Source organism: Neopsephotus bourkii, unplaced genomic scaffold (assembly GCF_033783945.1).
Source record: "Neopsephotus bourkii isolate Nb327-2 ecotype Australia unplaced genomic scaffold, CSIRO-AGI_Nbou_v1 NB_1638, whole genome shotgun sequence".
Taxonomy (NCBI): domain Eukaryota; kingdom Metazoa; phylum Chordata; class Aves; order Psittaciformes; family Psittacidae; genus Neopsephotus; species Neopsephotus bourkii.
The window spans coordinates 6,809,131-6,835,037 of NW_026902113.1; the positions used below are offsets into that span (position 1 = coordinate 6,809,131).

The 25,907-nt window shown below is 42.3% G+C and overlaps 1 protein-coding gene across 3 annotated transcripts in view; it reads right to left on the reverse strand.

Annotated features, from left to right (window-relative positions):
• The window catches only part of CRYL1 (crystallin lambda 1), a 66,638-nt gene that overhangs the window by 29,536 nt on the left and 11,195 nt on the right, over nucleotides 1–25,907 (reverse strand). For all 3 annotated transcript variants that reach the window (XM_061374339.1, XM_061374340.1, XM_061374337.1), the window contains 2 exons: nucleotides 18,406–18,532; nucleotides 3,983–4,144 (listed from right to left, as the gene is read on the reverse strand). In XM_061374339.1, coding sequence (XP_061230323.1) covers nucleotides 3,983–4,144; nucleotides 18,406–18,532 — 289 coding nt within the window. The remainder of the gene's footprint in view (nucleotides 1–3,982; nucleotides 4,145–18,405; nucleotides 18,533–25,907) is intronic.

The window sequence follows — 25,907 nt, forward strand, 5'->3', positions numbered from 1 at the left end:
TTCAGACCCTGAAAGACTTCACCAATCCAATAAAAGCTGGTGTAGTAATTCAAATTAATAATAATAATAATAATAATAATAATAAAATATGTTGCATTAAATCTAACTCTCTTTAACCCCAGCAAAGCTCATGGAGCTACACTAAAAATGACAGCACTCTAACAGTGTTAGAAGATTTTATATGCAAGTTAAGACAATTCATGTTTTTTCATGTTGTTTCAGACTGTTTGCTGTTTTAAGACATATGGTCACCACCTATCTTTCCAAATGAAGCAAGGCATTTCCTCTCAGATATTCATGAACTTTATAATAAAGTTACTGCTGCTGAACACCACATGTAAGATGCAATACTTAATAGATAAGCTGTTACTAGCCCAAGCCTGTAAATATATGCTAAACAGTAATAGATATTGCATAAACTCCCCATACTTTAAAAAAATTACAGGTTATCTTCAAACACTGTACTACTTTTTTTTCCCTAAATGTAATTTCTCATCAAGTCAAGACCTTTGTGTAATGTATTTTTGAAGCAATAAATAAAAAATTCTAAAGAATATATCAGAAACAGCTAAGAGTTCTTAGTTCATAGTGTTACAGGCAGTAACACTGCCTGCATGCTCTCTGCAAAAGCGGCAGCACATCAGCCATATTTTTAAGGTGTTAAGCTCAGCTCTTGGTTTAGTTTCCATGCAATAAGAGGAGCTAACATACCATAAATCGCTACCATAAATAACCCTGACATTTAAGGGACGGTAATTAAGTACCAATTCTTTCACCATGCTTCCATACAGTTAACTGCTCTTAACTGTGCTCATGTAAATGCAAGGACAGGATTTAGTCACAGCAATGAGGAAGCAGTCTTTTCTCTCTGGTGTTCTTTCATTTCAGTACTTACATGGTTCCCTTTACTGTAGGGTCTGACCAATGCATAACCTGATATAGGTTACATTTGCTCTAACTACTGATGTAACATTCTTCATTCCCTTTAAAGTGCCTTGTGTTCCAACATAACCTTTTTCACATCAGACTCTCCGACAGTGCCACCACCAAATCTGAGAATGGCATGATGGACATCGCTGCAGGTGTGGTGCCAAGCAATTTAGCAAGACCCAAAACACTGCAAGCACCAACACATTCTTGTAAGCCTTTTCTAACCCTTAAGTATATCTCAGGTTCCAACCAGGACCAGGACAAGTTAATTGTTGAGAGAGACTGAGGCTATTATAAATTTCTTCCAAGATTAGTGTTGACAGTGATCTTATTGAAATATTCTATTTCATGAACTTGGCACAGGGAATACATGGGTGTGTTCTTGAACACACTGAGGAGACTCTGGAAGACAATCTTTTAGGAATGAGGTAATAGATGTTGGTAAAAACTAGAAGCGGTAAAATGTGGGTGAAACTGGGGATGCAGGAAGGTCTCTAAAAATGAGAAGCTTTTCTTCAGGGAGCAGAAGAGCTTACCTTAGAGTAACAAAATGAAAACTAAGAAAGAATATGACAAAGTAAATACAGAGAAAGAATTAAGCCACACAAAAGCTGACAATAAACATAAAATTATTTAATTGACCATTAGTAGGACTGGAACAAAAATTAGAAGACACAAACAACTTTGAGCAGAAGTAGTGCAGCTAAAAAGAAATAATCTAACAGATACAGCTTAATACATTTTTAAGGTTATTTGATTAAATGGTTTCCTGCACAGCAAGGGACTCCCCTCAGTGACACAGAGTCTCATCCAGCTCCATACTGCTAGTTGTGTGATCTAGCAGGCACACACTGTACATGAAAAACGAACCTCTCTGCAGAAGGCCTCTACTGATACACTGCCTGAAAGTGCCTGAAGAGAACAGCTGTACCTACAAGTATTCTGTGCATTTCTATCTGACAGCTGTGCTATGGGTTTCATTTATTTTTTCTAATTTCTGAACTTACTGTTATGTTAAGCAAAGGGATGAGTTCCTTCTGCCTTTTGATCATTTAATTTAATCTCTCCTCAACATGCTCACCTGTGCTACAGGTTTTACAACTTTAGCTTTTAATTTTTCTGGTGCATAAAACTCCATGCTTGTTTTTAGTGTCTTCCAGAACTGCTTGATTCCTACAGGCACTACTCTCCTACTGTAACATTGAAGATGTTAATAAGGCCATGGTTAAAACAAAAAACATCAAAAGACAACAATTACTACAAAGCAAGCATGTTTCCTGACATAACAGATGCAGAAAGGCCCCTGAAAGAGTACACTGCCCTGAGTGAAGTTTACTAAGAAAATAGTCTCAGTTGGATTGCAAAGTAATTTCAGAACAACTACATATTTTAATGCACTCTGACTATGCCTCAGAAAAATACATATAACCTTACAGCAGCAACCTAGAAAATGTTAACACAGGGACTCGCTACCTTTCCAGATCCGATACAACCTGGTTTCAGAAGTGGCTCCTATAAAGGCCACAGCTCAAAGTAAACTGGTACAGACCAACTTGGGAAAACAGTAAGAAAGAGTAAGAAACTCAAAGACTGACAGTCAGAGAGTAGGCGGAAGCCCAGGAATGGGTTAAAAAAAAATCATAGCTATAGTTACTTAATACAGAAGTCTGTAAGAGACATTATCTCTTCTCTTGCACTGTCTCCCACATTGGAGATATTCAAGGCCCGCCTGGACAAGTTCCTGTGTGATGTACTCTAGGTTACCCTGCTCTTGCATTGGGGTTGGACCAGATGATCTCTTGAGGTCCCTTCCAACCCTTGGGATTCTGTGATTCTTTTAGACTGGAGAAAGGGTATACACAGGTGCATACTTCCACGTTTGATTTTTTAATTTTATTATTATTTTTATTAAAATGGGTTGAAAACTAATTATACAGAAAGCAACCATCCTTTTGCTTCCCAGTCACCTCAAGGCATACAGGTGGTGGTGGAGAGGTGTCAGAAAGGGACTGACCAAATGCTTTGACACTGCAACGTTAGGCTACAGGTAGCTGTAGAGACATTACAGTAAAGTAGCACTGTAATTTTATAATCATGCTGCCACTCTTCAGCATGGCCCTGGAATTGACATTTACTTTACACCCTGAAGGATGCCCTGGACATACAACATGTAGTTATCATACTGCAGACAGCAGAGCAGTACCTTTCTCCAGATACTGTCAGCCTTCATAACAACAGTTCTCAAGTGATCTGTCAAACACCAGGCTAACATTAGGCTAACAAATTCATTAGCTACTGAGTAGTGAAAAACCGAAACAGTAAGAATCCCAGTGACCAAGACAAAATGCTTTTCCATGTGGAGAAGACACCTGATAAAACTGCTGTCTGGCAGCCCCATGCAGACCTCTACAAAGGCTCACAAGTGCCCTTTTTCAGGTTCTGCTGCCACCTCTAGTCAGGCCAATTTTGCATCAGTGCCCTGGCCAAGCTGGTCACAAAGCATGCAAATTCAGCTCCAAGTACGATTTGCTCCATTTCATCCACTTGCTTTTTCTCTTCTGGTATACTGTTTTTGCATCAGAAGTCTGAAGAAACCAGAGTCAAAAGCTTCCATATTCTGTTGACATTACCTAACAAAGCTCATGCAGCTCACTGTCTGGGCCCTCACTGTTCCCCAACAGCAGCTGAAAAAGGATACCAGAAAAGACCAATGATGCCACAAGAATAAAGAAATTTACAGGTTTGCTTCAAAACACAGAATTCCTAAATTTTGGGAGCCAGTTAATGGAGTAACACACAATAATATGATCACAACAGCTTACATAGAACCTATCTTGAGCCAACAATACGAATCATGCATACACCCTCTCAATTTAGAAAATGCTGCTGCTCAATGAATGACCAAACTAAAGCTCCTCTGAAATCAAATGATGGCAGACAAGCACTCCAAATATCCTTCTACATCTCTCGGTATGTTTGGAAGAGTTTGGGATGCAGTTTAGCTAAACACCTGTACTACTACTACAAAACTAAAACATGACATCATACTTACAGGATGTGACACAATACACCGCTTAATATGTTTAAGGCCACTGAATAACTTGCTGGGTAAGAGACAAGAGGTTGAACTGCTCAAAATAGCATTGTCACCGATGATAAGATCTAACTGACTGAAAATCTTCTTTTTCAGTTCCAAGTTTTCTGGAGTACATTCCTGGAATAAAAAAAAAAAAAAAAAAAGTATTAGAGGTTTTCTAGTTTAGTAGTATTTTTCCATGTATTCCAGACTTCACTGGTCCCACCATGACACCTAGGAACGCAGCATAAACCATTTACTTTAATCGGCCTAGATATACCTGTGAGCCACCACACAAAAATACTTTCCCACACAGAAAGAAATGGAAAGCCCAAGAGTTCACTATAGCAGAAAATGCACCATCACACACCACAGGAGATCTAACACAAAGAAAATCATTCTGCTTTGCCTAAAATACAGACTTTTACTCACACACACAGATAACACAGTACAAAGGAATAAGACCTGGTCTCCATTTTTTGTTTTTAGGAGAATTTCACAATAGAAGTCAGTGCTCTCTCTCATACAATATGGAAGTTAAGAAGTGTATCTCAAAAGAAAACAAACTTACAACCTCCAGAACTATAGCAAGAGATTCCAAGGCACAGTTCTGGAACCTGCACTGAAACAACCCTCAGTAGCCCTCATGCTTAAAAAGCTTGAATACCTCCATTCATTTGAACGCTGGGAAAGATTTCTGAAGTAGAATGCTCACTATCAGAACTTCTCCCAAAGGTACTGAGCACATCCAGCTCTGCAGTATTGTGTGAAATTCCATATGTATGAACCAAGAGCCATGATCTACAGTCACCAGAATTTCAAAGTTACCCCCTATTGCTACCTGAAGGAGAACATGCAGAAATCCACCAGTCTGGGAACAAGGACATGGGAGAGTAACCACAGTGGATCCCACAACCAATAGGAAAGACTTCAGTCTATGAGATAAAAACCGGGGAATAAAGCCAGCATGTTTCCTGGTTTTTTTTTTTGAAGGGTTTTAAAAAATCCAAACAGTATCCCCAATTTGTAAAACCTCAGCTTTGCCTACAAAACACAAGAAAATAGCTGCTCTTTTGAACTCTAACCTTCTCCCACCCGTCAGTACTTCATTTTGTCCTTTCTGTTATGCTGAACAGCACATGAGGATAGGGAGAAAGGTTATATATTGAATATAATCCAAAAACTTATATTTAATACCTGCAGCTTCAGACTCTGTGTCAGGAATGCCCAGAGCCAGAGTTTTTAACCAGTAAATAGGTTAAAAGTAATTGAAGTCTTAAAAAATAAGCAAGTTGCATGGAACATTACTAAAAGTTCTATGATTCAGAGATAAACAGGGTCATTTAAGAACTCCAGATGGAGCCCAAAGTTAGAGATAGCCTTATCAAAACAAAATGATACTCTGCTTGTAATTCCAGGATCTCTGCTTGTTGGTTAAGTTTAAAAAGTTTCTTTCAGTAAAGCCAAAGATGAAGAGAACGCTGCAGATAGTATTCAAGCTAATAAAAGAGTTGCTCTGAATAGGTTTGTGAACTTGAAACTCTAAGCCTCCTCTCACATCAGATGATAATCAAAAGGCAAACTCAAACCTAGTGGAAACTCAAACCTGCCACAGTTACATAAGGCTTCTGAATGGGCCATTTGCTTTTACTTTCTCATATAGTGTCACAATTGTATTCAGGTTGTTGGACCAGTGCAATAAAGTTTCTGTCCTCAAGCATGCAATTATTTTCCCAGAGACACCAACTCCCTGAAGAACAGGGGCGAAATTAAGCTCTAAACAATCCATTAAACAGGAACCTCACTTGCTGTCAGTCATGGAGCCTGAAGCAGTCTGAAGCTATTCTGTTTACCCTGAGAAAGAGAAGATCAAACAGTAAGCAGATAAGATACGGTTTTAAAGCTACCAGTCTCTCTCAAAGAATCAGTGCAAAAAGGCTAGCATACACCTCTACGCATTTTAAGTGACACACTATATTTCTGCACCCTTTTTGTAAAGAAGATCATACTTCTCATTTGCAGTGAACAGTACACTTTTGTTCCAAGGCCTAAGCACCTAAACAAGGTTGCTACTAATGTGATTTCCAATTTAAACTTCATTAGACATCTTTTTTAACAGCCTAATCAGAATATGACAGTTGTTAATTTTTAAAACACACCTCCTGGTTGAGCTGTATTGAATTAAAGACTTAAAGGTAATAGGCATTACACTGTTCAAAAACATGTTCGGAGAACGCATGTCAGCTACTTGACCAACCCATGAACTCTTAAAGAACTACACAAAGATAAACATGTACTAGATTAAAGGACAAACTAAAGGACAACACTGATACCCAGAGAAGGCAACTGAGGTCTAGTTGCCCCTAATTAAAAAGCTGCACTCATATGACACAACCCCATGAATACCAGTATAGGAAATCTGGGGAGTTTCATCTGTTTAAATACAGTGTCCCTGTGTTTCTGCACAGACCATTCCCACTATTCTATTCGCCATCTGTGCTCCCACGTGTGTCCACACTCACCTAAATGAACAACTTAATTTACCCATGTTTAAAGGCTGGCATCTACCCAGGTTCTTCCCATCCATGCTCAGGTATGCCAAGGCAGTAACTCACCTGTACCACCTAGGAAAACAATCCCCAAAACACCACCTTGCAAAATACCTTCTCCTTACACTAGCAACAGGAATCACTGCCAAGGCTGCAAATTTATTAGTACTGGAAGGTGAAACAAAGCATGGCCTTAGCTGCAATTTGCGGGGTGCTTCTGTAGAACAGTTCCCAGAGTCAAGTGACAGCAATTCTCTTCTCTTGTAGAATAAGGATACAGCAGCAGCTTTCAGAGCACCAAACCATCTCACAAGATGGACGCAGACTGTCAGCTCTCCTGCAAATGGAACTACATAAATGTCCTGCTTTTTGCTGGAATATGAAGATCTTCACAGGGTTAAGAGACAAAAAGAGTTCTGAATCTCAGAAAAGCAGCTTTTCTAAAAGTTTTGGTGCCTAATCCACGTATACAAATACTTTCAATACCTTCTGTAGTTATACTCTACTAGAAAAAATTTCCCAGAAAAATATTTCAGGCATAACTCTTTTATTTTCAATCTATCAAGTCACGTTAGAATGTCTTATTTCTAAAACAAAGCCTTATTAACACAGATGTTTATAAAGCAGGGACCTGTGGATTTAAAAAAACCATTCAGATTATCTATATAAAGACAGACTAAAAATACCTGAAAAGGAAACTTGGAAATTTAACTACCTGAAGCCTACATTTCAAAACACTATTACCATAGCTAGAGTCTGTACAGTCAAGTACAACTATTCTGTATAATGTTACCACATTCAAATAATAGTAACCCAGCTGACTTAGAAAAAGTACAGATACTAAAATGATCTCTCTACAAGTTAAACCCTGCATTTTTACAACCAATTCTGTTCCTCCCAGTACTACTGGCAAAGCTGAGCTTACTGAAGTTACCAAAGCAAGACTGCACCTATTTGCTCCACTTACAGATGCAGACTGCTGTGTTTCTGTCATTACCACCATTTGATAGCATCCATGAAGTCAAATTACAATTTCAGCAAAACACTATTAACAATGTTCACTACTATCGTTCATATTTCACTGCTAATTATTATTTCTATTTAGGCTTTTGTATGGACATGCTAGTTTGGTTTTCTGCCAAGTCTGAGATCTGTATTTCTGTTCTTGAGGACCTAAGATGCACCTTTTATTAAGGAAACCAGAGCTTATTTCTTTTGTATTCCATGTCAGACACTGATGTGCAGTCTACTCAGTAAACAAGGGTCACACACATGAACCCTGGGAACCATATCCCCTGCAATTAAAAAATGTGACATTTTGACTGAAGAGTCTGGGAATTCAGCTAGTGAAACAAGCAAAGAAATAAAATGGTATTTTTAATATCAGAACAAATTTTTGTTAACCGTTATGATTTAGCTCAACTATCTAAAATGTGTTATGCATTGTATAGGTTTCATAATTTCACAAAAAATTCAAAATTATTATGTATTTCAAACACAAATAGTTGAGTGCATGTATTTTGGACTTTTCCATCACAGTCTCCCCCACAATGGCGAAATAGTTTTAGATGCTTATTCTGAGACACTTTAAAGATTGATTGATGGCTTGGCTTCGCCAGCAAAGATTTGGGAAGGGCTTCGGTATGTATATATACCAGGATATACATGAAGACAAAGTGCCAAATAAAAATGCATAATTTCAAACAGCAAGAATAGTGGTGGGAAAACATATTTACTTCAGATTCCTTTTAGAAAATGATGTTAATGTCATCTATGTGTAAAGGCAGGGACAGCAGCTGGGCATGAGACATACACACTCTTGCATATTGCTGTAGGGTTTTGGGATGCAGCACAGACATGTACACACAGCTGTTGCTGAAGAAGTCCCCAGGCTATTGCACACCTTTCAGTGCGGTGTCAGCATTTTGATCAGTTAAAATGAGGAAGATTAAAAGAAAAAAAAAACAAAACAAAAACCCCAAACAGAGAAACAACCAAACAGCACAGACTCTGATAATAGACATAATTATGTTACAGCATGACTAGTACTGGAGCCCCCAGCAGCTACAGTCACAGGGGAAGCAGGGGGAGCACCACAGCAGGGACATGAGGTTAAGTGAGATTTAACCCTGAAACACTTAGAGGTGATGCAGAAACACAAACCATATGGGATATACACAAGGGAACAGAAGCGCATCAGGTTGTTTGCCCCTCTATCCCCTACAGATAATCATTCCACACAGCTGGGTACACAACTTCAAGATGGTTTCATGCATATGTCCAAATACCAGGTCTTTTAACAAAAATATGTTTGGCAAAAAAAAAGATTCCTTGGATGTAAACCAACTGTAGTTAGCCCACTGCCAAGGCTGCGTAGCTTGTTTTGAAGACTTTATTTTGAACCTGAACAAGAACTATCCTGTAGGCCAAGGGTAAGAAAGCAGGATAAGGACAGCAGCTCCTTTAACTGAAAAGCAGAATGGAAATTGGATAATAATGACAGGGCACCATTATCATTGTTTGACACAAAAAGGTAGAAAGGTACAGGCTTTCTAAAGAGTAGGTACGCACAGAAGTAAAATGCTTAACACAGGAAAGTAGGAATCATATCACATAAGGATTTTAGGAACAGGTTAACCTATTTCTGACAGACAATTGTCTAGGTATGACTGATCCTTCCTTGGGACCAAGTAACCTCTGAAGTCCCTTCCAGCCTGATTTTGAATAACTCTAGCGTGTACAGCAGCAAAGGTAAAGAGGAACATTCTGATAAAGGTGAGGTTTTCTTACACACTGATCTGGTGAGGAGCAGAGGACTAGAGGCATGGGGGGTAATGCAACAACAGACAGACATGGGGTGCAAAGTGATAGAACAGGGACAACACCACCCATACCAGTTTAACTCTGATTCACGGGATTTGAGCTTGTTTGTATTTCCATTCAAAATACAGTTATAAAAGTGTCTTGCAGCAAATCTGTAAATGCCTGGCTTTTAGAACAGTGCTAAGTTCATATTCAGAAGAGCTTTAATAGAATTCAAAACATCAACTAAAGGACAGTAGATAAGTAAGTTGCTTCCAACAGTACTTCCAGACTAACCTAATTAAAAAAAAGTAGGTCTCCAAATGTAAGGTATTAACTTCTTGGTTGTCTTCAATTTATGAGCAAATACCAGTGTGAAATCTGATGCTTCTTAAATCCTACCTCTTGAGTGACATGAAAGATTGTCTACCATATGATACTGTACAAGTAAATAACACTTTGGTGAGGTGAAACACAGCATTTACATAAAAATATTTTGTACTTCCCTATAGTTCAGAAACATACCCTGTTAAGGAACTGAAGCAATAAAAATTTCAAGTTACTGCCATTTTATACTGCTCAGACTAAATGACTGAATTGCAAGTGTGTGTTCAACCTTTCGTATAAAATACAAAACATATTTAACAAAGTACTAACTCTCAGAAGTACATTTTCTACAAATCAAACTTGCAGATTTGAGAGTCTTTGGGGGGACAGTGTAGGGTTTTGTTTCTTTTTTTTTGAACACACAAGAAATGAAGGCAACTTTTACTTCATCTAGTATCAGTATCATGCCATGAAGCGATCCATCTTTTTCCATGATGTTCATGTGCCTTACAAGACTTTCAAAAGACAGACAAGCTGGTCACGCTGCTCCAGAAGGGATGAAGATCCGTTCTGTTCCCTTAGGGAAAGGCAACAAGATCTCAGATAGGTTACTGACATCCACCTCCCAACATCCTTTCTCAAAGGATCAGATCTTTTGTTTTCTTCTACTGTAATTCCATTGATCCTCCTGAAAAATAGGGTAAGTGATCTAGGAAAAGCAATGGGAATAAAATACAGCCTAGAAAGGAGCACTGGAAATGAACCTGAAGCAAGATTAACTGCTGGGCAGGATGATAATTACGGCAGTGACAACCTCCTGTAACAGGGACCAACACCATATTCAAGTCTATAATGGTAACACCACCAGTTGATTTATGCACAGGATAGAGAGGGAATGAATGTTAGAAAGTTTGGAAAGAGAAAAGACCGTTCAGCAGCAGCACCACAGCAGCGACACTGGAAAGCTGTTTACCCAAACATCATCTTTCAGTTCAACTTAAACGCTGACTTGGCAAAGTTTTTTTACAGTCAATCTTTGTGATCAGGCTGTTTCAAACCCTAAAATCAGGAAAAGAGTTTTCTCAAAACCTCTGCAAAAATGGCAAGTCAGGTCACATGCTTAAAACTAGCTCCTTCAGAAGCCAAAACATAACTTCTGGTGCCTCAGGTCAGTTTTTAAGACAATGAGGGTAAAACTAGGCCTAAGGTTGTATTTACCCAGTTGAAAGCAAGTAGACTCATGTTTGTCCAGTGCCTGGAGCTGACCAGTGACCAGTCCAGAAGAAGCCATGTTACTGCAATGCTTGCGTACTCTGCCTTCCAGCAGCTTCATATTTACAGAGGTATGTCATTAATGCAAGCTTCCAAACCAGAATCTATGGGCTCAGGGCAGCTGAAGACATCTTCACCCACTGCTGTCAGCAGATATTCCCTCATCCCCAGTAGTAAAAAGGTTTTTGAAAGCCATAAGGAAAGTAAGACGAAAGCTAGGGGTAGAAACTGGTACCAGACACAGACAAATTTTTATGACAGGAGACACCTATTGTCAAGGCTCCCAAATCAATGCTGGGCTCCCCTTCTGAAGCCACCACCATGGGAAGATACTGTTCTAAGGCAAAATTGTAAATGCCTCAAGATCACAAGGTGTAAGTTACAAACTTAATTTCATGCCCTTGCCAGCCTACTTTGTTCCATGCTACATCATGACTGATGGGTTCAGAGATCACCCCTCAGCTACCCTCTGCAGCCAGCTTCAACCAGCCCAGCCAGGCCTTGCACTCACCAAGGTACATGGTGGCTCAAGTGTCAAGAGTAAGATTTTACCAACAGTTAGTAATCTTATCCTCTGAGAGATAGCAAACGTTATTATTCTTTCAGTAAATTGTTCCAAAGCAAAGCATTTAAAAATATATGTTTTAATTTTACTAGCATTGTGCCAAGATGTCATACGAGTACTGGACTGATTTCTATTCAGTTTATATTCTTCAGGAACTAGACACACAATCACTCAAACATATTTTTAATAGTGAAAGGAGTACTACTGAGTTTAGTACTCAGTAGTTATATATAGACACAAGACAAAAATCATCATATAGTTACGGAGGAAAGTTAAGAACACAGTATTAAGAAACATTTATCTCATCCATGATATTCCCATGCCAGGGACATTAAAATACAAATGCATCTATTAATTTGACTCCATGTGTCTTTATGGAGTTTTCAGCTAACAGAAAAGTTGTTTCAGAATTAAAGATTTTAATGATGTAAGAAGTTTGCACTGCATGTTCAACTAAATGCTATAGGTTATGCACTTCTAAGTAGCATAGAAAAGCTCTGAGAAGTGAAACTGGGCAAATACTCAGTTTTACAGTAAAAAAACACAGACCAATTTCCTTCTGAAGCTGATGCAAAGACAAGTTACTTCATAAAAATGCTCAGGAGAAGGAATATGTAAAAAAATACCCACCAAGGCATACCTTTTTCTAAAGGTTCTTGACATTACTGTTAGGAATTTTCCCCTTACTCAATGCTTCTACTTACTTCTTGCATCTTTTTCACTTTTATATCTTCACCAATGTAATTTAAGAAGTTTCACTTTTTACTACTTCATCTCATTTGTTCTACATTATGTCCCATGAGAATGACATAGAAGGCAACTGTTCACAGAATTCATTCAAGGAGACCAAATATGAAGGAAATTTTTACAGCTTGAAATGGATTTACTCTACATATGCCAAATTTGAAGAGAAGTTATGGTTTAACAAACTGAAATCCAGGGTAATCAAGTACAGTTCTCATAGGAGTCTTTAACAAGTTAATCAGTAGGCTGTATCATTAAGCAAGAAAACAAAGTTCTCTATATTCAGCTAACAGGAATGCAACTGATGTTTCATTTTTTAAGCAATTAAACATCAGAACACTTGCCCTCATAAATTACAATTAGTCGGTTTTGTCCTTCCAGGTTCAAAGCTGCACTAGGCAATGTTTCTGAAGTTTAATACACTTTAGCGACAAAGTAGTATGTTCGCTGCTTAAATAATGCTGTGAGCCTAAGAATTCTCTAATTTTCTCTTGAGAAGAGGGTGGAAAAGACTAGTTCAAGTAACTTGCCCATTTACATTGTATATTTGGTAACACTTTGTATTAAACCAAAATTTGATGTTATGGTTTGAAATTGATGAGCTGGTATGATGATCATCACCAGTGTTTCACAAGTATTTGCTACCCCTGAGCACAACTACTTCAGCTATTGAGTTTATTTTTATTTCTATACCAAACAACTACATGTTGAGGTATCAAAAGGGCTAAGGGAACACAAAATAGTACCAGAAAGCTTGAGTTACCCCAGGTAGACTGTTGCTATTCAGAGGCTATCAACACAATACTGCTGCCTTCAATACCTGAAGGGAACACAAAGATTCTTCTCAGAGGTCCATGCTCATAAGACGAAAGGCAAGAGACTCAAGTTGAAAAAAGGGAAATTCCAATTAGATACTGGGTAAGAAGTCACACAATGAGGGTAATCAAACATTGTAACAAGTTACCCAAAGAAACCAGTAGTGTTTATCCTTGAGAAATATTCAAGGCTCAACTGCATAAACAGTCCTGCAATGGGTTGGACCAAATGATTTCCACAGATTTCTTCCAACTCAAAATTACTTTGATTCTGAACCATTTTCTCGATGTCTGTTTCATTGAACAGCTGATGGAGAGAGAAAGGCAGAAGAAGATGCAGTCCCTGATTTAATCTTAAGTAGCATGCAAGGCCTTATTAAAAAAAACTTACTGCTGAAGAGACTACATAGCATACTACTGAATACTACATACTGAAGAGGAACAATAGCATACTAAAATTTCAGTATGTCTGTTAGAGCAACAAGAACCAATAACTCCATCGCAGCTGTGCTCAGCTTCAAAAGAAGATAGAAAAATAAAATGTGAGGATGATAAGGAGATGCAAAGTTGGTAGTTACAAGGATCAGATCCTTACAGGTAGCATACAGAGAAAGTAAAGACACCATACAGACATACCAGGTAGTAAGAAACACTTGAAAGAGCAAAAGAAAATTGGCAGAACTAGGAGAGTCTTCTGGAAGCAAGAAGGCAGCCTTCACAAAGTTGATACAATACCCAAATTAATGCTGTGATGTAGGATTGTTAATCTGTCAAAATAAGACAAAACAAAGGTGGTGGCACACACACAGACAACCCCACCCCTTCTCACATTTTACGGGAGGAGTAATAAAAATTAAAATTTCCCCCTTCTTGGACAAGAATGAATAGGAACAAGAAATCAGTGTACAGAAGGATCTAGAACTGGAAAATACCCACTGAGCAGTGATTTCTTTACAACTGTTCTGTTTTGCCTTCTAGTCCTTGCAGAAAACTGAAGCCTTGGTCTTTGGGCTCCCAGGGTCTACCTCAAATTAGAAGAAGCCGAAGAATTTACAGAACAGAGGAGAGTGGGATAAGGACCAAAGTACTGAAAAATGCTTTGATATGGCTGAATATCAAACGCACTAACAATGATGAGAAACTACATAGAATCATAGAATAGTTAGGGTTGGAAAGGACCTTAAGATCATCAAGTTCCAACCCCCCTGCCATGGGCAGGGACACCTCATGCTAAACCATATCACCCAAGGCCTCGTCCAACCTGGTCTTGAACACTGCCAGGGATGGAGCATTCACAACTTCCCTGGGCAACCTGTTCCAGTGCCTCACCGCTCTCCCAGTAAAGAACTTCCTCCTTATATCCAGTCTAAACTTCCCCTGTTTAAGTTTTAACCCATTACCCCTTCTCCTACCACTACAGTCCCTAAAAAAGAGTCCCTCCCCAGCATCCTTATAGGTCCCCTTCAGATACTGGAAGGCTGCTATGAGGTCTCCATGCAGTCTTCTCTTCTCCAGGCTGAACAGCACCAGCTTTCTCAGCCTGTCTTCATATGGGAGATGCTCCAGTCCCCTGATCATCCTCATGGCCCTCCTCTGGACTTGTTCCAACACTTCTATGTCCTTTTTATGTTGAGGACACCAGAACTGCACACAATACTCCAAGTAGGGTCTCACAAGAGCAAAGGGGCAGGATCACCTCCTTCGACCTGCTGGTCACACTCCTTTTGATGCAGCCTAGGATACGGTTGGCTCTCTGGGCTGCAAGCGCACACTGAAGCCAGCTCATGTTCATTTTCTCATCAACCAGCACCCCCAAGTTCTTCTCCACAGGGCTGCTCTGAATCTCTTCTCTGCCCAACCTGTAGCTGTGCCTGGGATTGCTCTGACCCAGGTGTAGGACCTTGCACTTGGCATGGTTAAACTTGATGAGGTTGGCATCAGCCCACCTCACAAGCATGTCAAGGTTCCTCTGGATGGCATTCCTTCCCTCCAGCATATCAACCGAACCACACAGCTTGGTGTCATTGGCAAACTTGCTGAGGGCGCACTCAATCCCACTGTGCATGTCAGCGACGAAGATGTTGAACAAGACCGGTTCCAACACTGATCCCTGAGGGACACCACTCGTTACTGGTCTCCAGCTGGACATTGAGCCATTGACCACAGCTCTTTGTGTGCGGCCATCCAGCCAGTTCTTTATCCCCCAAGTGGTCCATCCATCAAATTGATGTCTCTCCAATATAGAAACAAGGATGTCGTGTGGGACAGTGTCGAACACTTTACACAAATCCAGGTAGATGACATCAATTGCTCTACCCCTGTCCATCAGTTCCATAGCCCCATCATAAAAGGCCACCAAATTGGTCAGGCAGGATTTCCCCTTAGTGAAGCCATGCTGGCTGTCACCAATCGCTTGTTGATTTTCACGTGTCTTAGCATGCCTTCCAGGAGAATCTGCTCCAAGATTTTGCCAGGCACAAAGGTAAGACTGACTGGTCTGTAATTCCCCAGGTTATCCATTTTCCCCTTCTTGAAAATGGGGGTTATATTTCCCTTTTTCCAGTCATTGGGAACTTCATCTGACTGCCATGATTTTTCAAATATAATGGCCAGCAGCTTATCAACTTCATTCGCCAGCTCCTTCAGGACCCGCAAATGGATTTCATCAGGACCCATGGACTTGTGCACATTCAAATTTTTAAGATGGTCTCGAACCAGTTCCTCACCTGAAGTGGGCCCAAGGTCTTCATTCTCACAGTCCCTGCGTCTGCCTTCCAAGACTTGGGTGGCGCGGTCAGAGCCTTTGCCAGTGAAGACAGAGGCAAAGAAGTCATTCAGAACCTCAGCCTTCTCCAAATCCTGTGTAGCTAGTTCTCCTGAGGGCTTCCAGAAGGGGTCTACGTTACCCCTAGTCTGTTTTTCATTTGCTACGTACCTGTAGAATCCCTTCCTGTTATCCTTAATATCCCTAGCCAAGTTTAATTATAACAAGGCCTTAGCTTTCCTAACCTGGTCCTTAGCTTCTTGGACAACATCCCTGTACTCTTCCCAGGCCGCCTGTCCTTGCTTCCATTTTCTGTAAGACTCTTTTTTCATTTGAATTTTCCTCAGCAGCTCCTTATCCATCCAAGGAGGTCTCCTGGCCCTCCTGCTGCACTTCCTTCTAGTTGTGATGCAACACTCCTGAGCTTGTAGCAGGTGTTCCTTGAATATCGACAACAGTCTTGGGTCCGCCTGCCTTCTAGGGCTATATCCCATGGAACCTTACTAAGCAGGTTCCTGAAGAGGCCAAAGTCTGCTCTTTTGAAGTCCAGGGCAGTGAGCTTGCTGCGCGCTCTTCTCACTGTCCTGAGGATCTCAAATTCTACCATCTCGTGAACGCTGCACCCAAGGCTGCCCTGGAGCGCCACATTTCCAATGAGCCCTTCCCTGTTGGTGAGCACAAGGTCAAGCATGGCACCTCCCCTTGTTGGTTCCTCTATTACTTGCAGAAGGAAGTTGTCTTCCACACAACCTCCTGGATTGCTTGTGCCAGGCCATACCATCATTCCAAAAGATGTCAGGGTGGTTGAAGTCACCCATGAGAACGAGGGCCTGTAAGCATACTCGAAACAAAATTTAATGTACACTATTTTGGTACCAAAGTGCGGAAGAATGGCAACCGTAACTCAACTTCAGGAAAGATCTCAACAATGTATCTGTAAGCCTTATGTCTCTATCAAGCAAGTTAAGGGAAAAGGGTAGCACCCAACCAGTTAAATGAAGAAGAATCAAATCAACTTTTCAGATGGAAGTCCTGACTCAGACCTAATAGAATTCTCTCAAGGAAGCGGCAAGTACAGACACAGGAGTCACATAGCTGATGCAGTTGGTGTGAATACCCACAAATCTTGCAACAAAAAAAATAATAAAAGCTTTCAAGGAAGTCAAGTGGTCACATGTGAGATAAAACGTCCTTTCACAGACAGTAACTGGGAAAGAGATAGTAAGCACAAGGTAGGAAGCACAGTCGGTTCTTAGGCAGTGGAAAATGCTGACCAGTGTGGTTTTGCAGACGTGCTCTTTGTTATATCCACTCATAACTGACCTGAAAGTTAGCTTGTAAAACTAAGCTGGTCATCATCACTACAACTGCAAACATTTGCAGAAGGATTTTACAGGATTGAGTGACTAGATAAGGAATTTGCAGATTAATCTCAGTAGAGGTAAGCGATACCTATGTGAAAACAATTACATGAACTGACAAGCTCTGAGCTCATTACTAATGAAACAGTCAGATATATGGTAACTGTATATAGTGTCATGATCTGGAGAAAACGAACACAGAATAGTATATCACTGTGAAAGTCTATAGTGCATTCACACCTTGACTCCCCTGTGAGGTTTTCCACTGTCTCTCATTCCCTCTCACTCCACCTCACCAACTTGGGGAGGAAGTAAAACTCTTGAAAACGGTCCTCTTCTAGTTCTATTTGTTATTAGGGATGCATTGCTGCTAAGCAGACTGTGGGAATTACAGCTCAAAACAGTATGAACTGTAAATTCTTGCGTGCAGCACATATACACATATAGACAGTCAGTGGTACAATATGTGGGGGACCACACAGGGTAGAATATGCCAAGCCTAATGCAAACTTATTCATACTTTATCCCAGACATGGTCCCTGATTCACCTGTTCACTGAACTAGGCCCATACCAGTGATCATACTAATGGTTAAGCAGCCATAGACTATCAGGTCCAGTAATTCAGCTTGTGCCCCGTCCTATTTTTACTTATCCGCACAGATTCCAGCCCTATACATCAAACCTGGTTTTAATACTCTAAAACACCAAGATAACTGCTTTTGCCTATCCTGCTCCCTTACATTCAGAGCAGAAGTCACCCCTGGGCTCAGCCATGCTCCCTGCCTTCCCAACCTGGAGACAAAGAAACACATTTTAGTCCCAGCGCTAGGATGTGTGCTGCTCCCTAAGAGAGAACCAATCCCCAGGAATCTCCTGTTTACCTCCCCCTCACATCCATCTTTCTAACAGGTACAGTCTTTGTTACACATGGAGGCCAGCAATTCTCTCTCAGTTTAGCTGTCAGCCTCTTCCTACATAACCCAGAAGAAACTTGCACTGACTCTCGAGTAGGAAATCCTGCAAAGTGGCATGAACTCTCACGTCAAGATATTGGGTTACAAAGAACTTCAATTTTAACAAGCATAACTATCCTTATGGGGTCTGGATGTTGAACTCTCCACTGCCCACTACTGCAGAACTGCACAGCTCGCTCTTGATCATTTTTCTAAACTGCCAGGAGTTGTGAAACCTTTGCTTACCTGAATGAAAGTAGCACCCTCTACTGCTGCCTTCAGGTCTGTACAGACGCTAATGAGAGCCAACTGCTGCTCCACACTCAAAGATCCTTTCAGGCATCCCGACTCCTCCAGGCCTGTCATTTGTTTGCTGGCAAAAACATACATGCATTTAAGTACTTGATCATTGTTAAACCACTGCTAATTTCTTAAAAAACTTCTTAAAAAAAACAGTAGTACTATGCTATTTGACACCGCATCTATTTAATCTTGAAAATATAAATGTTAATTTCAGTCATTTTTCTTTGCTCTCTTCAAGCACAGGTAGCTCTGAGATCTACTCCTATACCATGCCTGTCACCACCTCAAACCTGTTTTCACTGGTGCAAGATCAGCAAGAATTTTTGTACTCATATTTAACGCCAAGAGAGGTCCCTTTAATATACCTCATCTAGTTTTACAAACAGGTTTCTTTCGTTATGAAGCCTTGCCACAAGAACACTGTTTGACTGTACAGAAATAAATACATTCCATACACCCAAAAGTCCTTTCTAAGAAATCCATATCACTATATGCGTATCAATTACAGAGCAAATGCCAAAAATTTCAGGTAGTTACTAAATAAAGTGGCCAGAGCTCGAAACTAGTGTTCAAGTACGCACCATTGCTGGGTGGACAGGCCACCTTCCCAAAGTTTCTACAGTTTGAAATCCTCCAACGTCCAGAGCAAGCAAGCTATTTTCAAAACTGTTAAAAGTCACCTAGAGGAGCAATTTCCATAGAAATTGAAGTGGGATTAAACTGTTAGATCACAATCAACCTAAAACTATTCAATGTAGCCATTATCATGGTTAAATCTGTTTGTTACCTCAAGCCAGAATTCCTCTGAGCCTTTGGTTATTATTCAGCAAAAATTGTCCATCCTGAAGAGAGGAGGAGGAAATTGAGCTAATGATTAACAGCAGGAGAAAAATTAAATAATCCTTTCTTCTCCCTAACAACCTAGTTCTGAAGTGTTGTCTTATTTCTGTCTTATGCCTTTTTATGTGGTAAATAAATTGAACCTGCCACAATTGGCAGGCGGCCAAGCTATAGGAAACAAAGAAGCTGTACAGTCTGGAAACTGTATTTTGTACCACAAAAGTCATATCACTGAAAACAGAAACAGCCTGTGAACCATCACGTATGTTTCTTAAGTGACTGTGGCACACACAAGAGTCTTCATTAGGGGCTTTAGAGAACAGTACATGCTATTTATAGAGGCCCAGATGATCTCCACTACCAGCCACATCCACCCAGGCCCCTCCATGTATCTGGACAGTAACACGGGATTAATTTTTGTACATAGGAGGCTGGAACCCATGTTTGTCACCATCTACAGCAGCCAGACACCTTCCTTAGTCCTTCCGAAGCAGGACAGGCAGCCAGCCACAGGGTCAGAATAATGGCAGCCCCATACCGCTTCTCCAGTCCAGCTCCAACACTTAACAGCTTGGGGCAGCATTTCCTCACCCCTTGCCAATGACAGGGCTGCGGCCACCAGCAATCCTGAACACACCAGGCAGGGAATAACTGGAGCCCAGTTCTCAGTCGCTTTATGAAATTTGATGAGGTTTCATCTACATTCATCAGTTGCTGAGGTGAGCAGCTCCAGAGATGACGCCTTCAACCCCGGAGCGGGGGGAAGCTCAGCGTCCAGGAGCCTCAACTCAAAGCGGCGAGAGCCACCGAGGGAGCCTCAAGCCTTCGCCAGCCCTTGCCCAGGAGCCGGCAGCTCCGCTGAGGCGAGCAGGCACTCGCAGGGGACTGTGCCAGCAGGAGCGGCCTCGCCCTGAGCGAGTAAAAACCCGCCCCAGGGAACGCGAGGGGCCGGGATCGCGGCGAACAGGGCGGGCAAACAGGGCCTGTCAGGGCTTGGCGGGGCAGTTGGCGCCGGCAGCGCCAGCGGGGTGGTGAGCGCTCGCCTCATGACCAGGGCCCGGTCTGGGAGCTCTGCTCTGGCTGCCCCGGCGGTGGCAGCGTCGGCACCAGACAGAGCCGATGAGAGGGGAGGCTGCAGCGCAGAGCTCGGAGTGTAGAGAGTGCCTGCACTGGGCTCGTGAGGGGAGGGTGCACAATGGGCAGGGCTGCACCCGGTGCTCCCTGGTGGAGGTCCTCCTGCAGCAGGGGCTGGGCTGCGCGACACTATCGGCAAACCAAATGATGTCAGGGGAGCTGAGAGGAAGCAGCACTGCAGGGGCCTCAAGCGTTCATCGTAGCTCATGGAGGAAAGAAGGGCATTAACCCAGGAAGCTGGGAACTAGTAACAGGAAAGGAAAAAAAAAAAAAAAGAAAAAGAGGAAGACGACAATTAAAAGCAAGGGGCTTCCTCCTTAAATCTGACATCCACACCCAGAATCGCTTTGTAGTTCTGCAGGGGGCTAAGGGGGAAACACCTCACCATATGAACAACCAGCTCATGCACCAGTGAAGAGGATCACTAGTAGTGCCACCAGTAAAAAGCGGCCAGAGTAGTCATAGTAGTAGGGGACTCTAAAAGGCACAGAGGCACCCATCTGTTGGCCTGACCCAGTCTTGAGGGAGGTGTGTTGCCTAACAGGGGCTCGGATCACAGATGTTGCTGAGAGGCTTCCTGGCCCAGTAAGTCCCACTGACTATTACCCACTTCTAGTGGTCCATGTGGGTGCTAGCAGTATAGACAGCAGTAGCCCAGAGAACATTAAGGACTACAGAGCCCTGGGAGAGATGATTAGGGGCTCTGGAGCTCAGACAGTCTTTCCATCAATTCTCCAGGATAATGGGGAAGACCTTAAAAAGGCTAGGCGGATTTGTCAGGTTAATAAATGGTTAGAACAGTGGTGCTGTAATCATGGGTTTGGGTATTTAGAACATGGGACTCAGTTTGGGAAGCCAGGTCTACTGGGGCTGGTGGAGCTGGGCTGAGCAGTTTTGGTAGAAGGCTTGCCAGACTGGTCAAGAAAGCTTTAAACTAGATGTGCGGGGGAGGGGGACATCATTCCAGTCAGTTGCCAGCACCTATACTAAATGCTTGGAGTGATGCAGAGCTATTTCAGCTGCTCCAGCCAATGAGCCGGCTTCATTTGCAGCTCAGCTCAGATGCCTCTATACAAATGCCCATAGTATGGGGAATAAACAAGAGGAATTAGAGATGTGTGCATGTCTACAGGGATATGATATAATTAGTATCACAGAAATATGGTGGGATGGCTCCTGTGACTGCAGTGTTGGAATGGAAGGTTTCCTCTTTAGGAAAGTCAGGCCTGGCAGATGGGGAGGGGGACTTGCTATTTGTCAGTGCAGGCTGGAGAGTATGGAACTCTGGGGACTGCTGATCAGTTAACAGAGAGTTTGTGGGTCAGGGTCAAAGGGAGAACAGCAATGGGGGACATTATTGTGGGGATCTGTTATAGACCACCTGATCAAGAGGACTGTACGGATGAAGCGCTCTATAGACAGGAGCAGCCTCATGCTTGCAGGCCTTGTCCCCATGGGGGACTTCAACCACCCTGATATCTGTTGGAGGGATGATACAGCCTGAGAAAAGCAATCCAAGAGGTTCCTCAATTGTGTGGAAGACAACTTCCTCTTGCAAATAACAGAGGAGCCGACAAGGAGAGGTGCCATGCTTGACCTCGTGCTCACCAACAGGGAGGGTCTGGTTGGAAATGTGATACTCCAGGGCAGCCTTGGCTGTAGCAATCATGAGATGGTCGAATTTGAGATCCTCAGGATAGTGAGAAGAGCGCGCAGCAAGCTCACTGCCCTGGACTTCAAGAGAGCAGACTTTGGCCTCTTCAGGAACCTGCTTAGTAAGGTTCCATGGGATATAGCCCTAGAAGGCAGGCGGACCCAAGACTGTTGTCAATATTCAATAACTCCTGCTACAAGCTCAGGAGTGTTGCGTCCTGACTAGAAGGAAGCATAGCAGGAGGGCCAGGAGACCTCCTTGGATGGATAAGGAGCTGCTGAGGAAACTCAGAGGGAAGAAAAAGGAGGCTTATAATAGGTGGAAGCAAGGACAGGCAGCCTGGGAAGCATACAAGGATGTTGTGCAGGAAGCTAGAAACCAGTTAGGAAAGCTAAGACCCAGTTACAATTAAATTTGGCAAGGGATGTGAAAGAACAGAAGGGATTCTATGGGTATGTAGCAAATAAAGAGACAGACTAGGGACAACACAGGCCCCATTCGGAAGCTATCAGGAGAACTGCCTCTCCTGGATTTGGACAAGGCTGAGGATTTTAATGACTTCTGTGCTTCAGTCTTCACCGGCAAATGCTCTGACCACACCACCCAAGTCCTGGAAGGCAGAGTGAGGGACTGTGAGAATGAAGACCTTAGGCCCACTGTAGGAGATGATCTGAGACCATCTTAAGAACATGAATGTGCACAAGTCCATGGAACCTGATGAAATCCATTTGAAGGTCCTGAAGGAGCTGGCGAATGAAGTTGCTGAGCCATTGTCCATCATATTTGAAAAATCATGGCAGTCACATGCAGTTCCTGATGACTGGAAATAGGGAGATATAACCCCTATTTTCAAGAAGGGGAAAATGGATGACCCAGGGTACTACAGACCAGTCAGTCTCACTTTTGTGCCTGGCAAAATCTTGGAGCACATGCTCCTGGAACGCATGCAAAGGCACATGAAAAACAACAAGGTGATTGGTGACAGCCAGCATGACTTCACTAAGGGGAAATCCTGCCTGACCAATTTGGTGGCCTTCTATGGAACTGATGGACAGAGGTAGAGCAGTTGACATCATCTACCTGGACTTGTGCAAAGTGTTCGACACTGTCCCACACAACATCCTTGTCTCTAAATTGGAGAGACATCAATTTGATAGGTGGACCACTCGGTGGATAAAGAATTGGCTGGATGGCCGCACACAAAAAGTTGTGGTTAATGGCTCAGTGTCCAGCTGGAGACCAGTAACGAGTGGTGTCCCTCAGGGATCGGTGTTGGGACCAGTCTTGTTCAACATCTTTGTCGGTGACATGGACAGTGGGGTTGAGTGCGCCCTCAGCAAGTTTGCTGATGACACCAAACTTTGTGGTTTGGTTGATACGCTGGACGGAAAGAATGCCCTCCAGAGGGACCTTGACACACTTGTGAGGTGGACCAATGCCAACCTTATGAAGTTTAACCAAGCCAAGTGCAGCAAGGTCCTGCACATGTGCTGGGGCAATCCCAGGCACAGCTACATGTTGGGCACAGAAGAGGTTCAGAGCGGCCCTGCAGAGAAGGACTTCGGGGTGTTGGTCGATGAGAAAATGAACACGAACCGGCTTCAGTGTGCGCTTGCAGCCCAGAAAGCCAACCATATCCTGGGCTGCATCAAAAGGAGCATGACCAGCAGGTCAAAGGAGGTCATCCTGCCCCTCTACTCTGCTCTTGTGAGACCTCACTTGGAGTATTGTGTGCAGTTCTGGTGCCCTCAACAAGTCCAGAGGAGGGCCACGAGAATGATCAGGGGACTGGAGCACCTCCCATATGAAGACAGGCTGAGAAAGCTGGTGCTGTTCAGCATGGAGAAGAGAAGGCTGCATGGAGATCTCATAGCAGCCTTCCAGTATCTGAAGGGGGCCTATAGGGATGCTGGGGAGGGACTCTTCATTAGGGACTGTAGTGGTAGGACAAGGGGTGATGGGTTAAAACTTAAACAGGGGAAGTTTAGATTGCATATAAGGAGGAAATTCTTTCCTGTTAGGGTGGTGAGGCACTGGAATAGGTTGCCCAAGGAGGTTGTGAATGCTCCATCCCTGGCAGTGTTCAAGGCCAAGCTGGACAGAGCCTTGGGTGACATGGTTTAGTGTGAGGTGCCCCTGCCCATGGCAGGCGGGTTGGAACTAGATGATCTTAAGATCATTTCCAACCCTAACTGTTCTATGATTCTAAGATTCTGTATTTTTCAAGCAGCTTTTTAAACTAAAAAGGAGAAGAATGTAGATCACACTGCCTCATTTTCTACCATTTCCTGCTGAGCAATGTGTGAGAACACACTCACACTTTGTCAAACCATCCTTTTATTTAGAGCTCCTCCTTATCAACAAGTATTTTAATTTGATCTATGGACTGAATACAGAATTCCTCCTCTAGAATTCCTTAAACAAAACAAGTGGGCTTCATCGTGCGTACTCTGTCAAGAGACACATCTGAGACAATCATCTTCAGCTCTCTTTTAGAGAAGGGAGAACTAAGTGTTTCAGGTGTGTCTGTCTGACAATTTTTAGGCATCCAAGTATGCGATAACATTTTATGATGGCAGTAAATGAGACACTGAAATCACAGTATTCTAAGCCAAATATGAAAATTTACAGGAATTTATTTAAAACCAATCCAATTCCTAATTAACTATATAGGAGCTGGTGACACCTCAGCATCAGAACTTCAGCTTGAACTGGTTTACCAAATCTACCATTAACTTCCAAAGAATAAGAATTTTACTTCAGCATGCATGTAGCTGTGTTCCTGCCCCAATTCAGCATATTCTTGCTCATAAGTTGTATATTCCTTTAAAAAATAAAACAAAACAAAAATTTAAGTTTGATGAGACCACAATAATACTATTTCCTTCTTTGAAAAAGAGGGTGAAAATGTTCCTCTGTAATACTACATTTGTCTCATCCTCCCTGGTCCTTTGAAATGCCAGCCTGTGATTGCTAATGGAAAGATTCAAAAATGCAAGAGCCATAGACCGAGAGATCTAGCTTTTATTTTTCTTCCACAAGCTCTTACAGAAGTTTGCAGCACCCATCTCTTGTTTCATGCCTTTCCTCATCTGCCAATGATGACAATTCTGTCATCTCTGCTTCTCTGTCATTAGCAATTACACGCTACACTGTGCACAAAGAACACCATTTCTTAATTAACCTGCAAAACCACTGGACTGTTTTTTTCCCTCCCAAACAAAATTCTTCACATCAGCCATTTATTTAATCCAGTATGTTTATTTAAAGCATGGAATAAGGAATACATGCTTCGGTTTTGGCCTTCCCTCCCAGGGAATTTTCTCCTTTGTCTCCCTTTGCCAATATATTTACTGACATTTTAGTTGGTCTAGTCAACAAATGAATTTTAAGTCTTCCAAATGCTAAGCCCTCTTTATATTCCCTTGGGGTATTAAGACTACCACAAAAGTGTGGCAAAGGAAGGCAGCGTCCCCTGATACTTATCATACATTTAGGCACTAGCCAGACCCGCTGGTGTATACAGCAGTGCACCACTGACATCTGCTGGGTGACTTTTCATTCAAGGCAGCCTGGATTTCAGGGTGATCATCCCTGAGGATGACCACAGACAGAGGTCATTGCAGCCATGGGCACAGCACACACCACAGGACTTTGCTCTGCAGTTGTATCGTGTGCACAGCTTGAAGAGTTTGACTCGGTACTTGTGAGGTCTTTGAAGAATTTCCGTAAGAAAATACTACTTCCTTTTAGAGCCCACACTTGGTCTACCTGCAGTTTTACTGTTGTACCTGGCTGCCTATGTCAACATTACTCT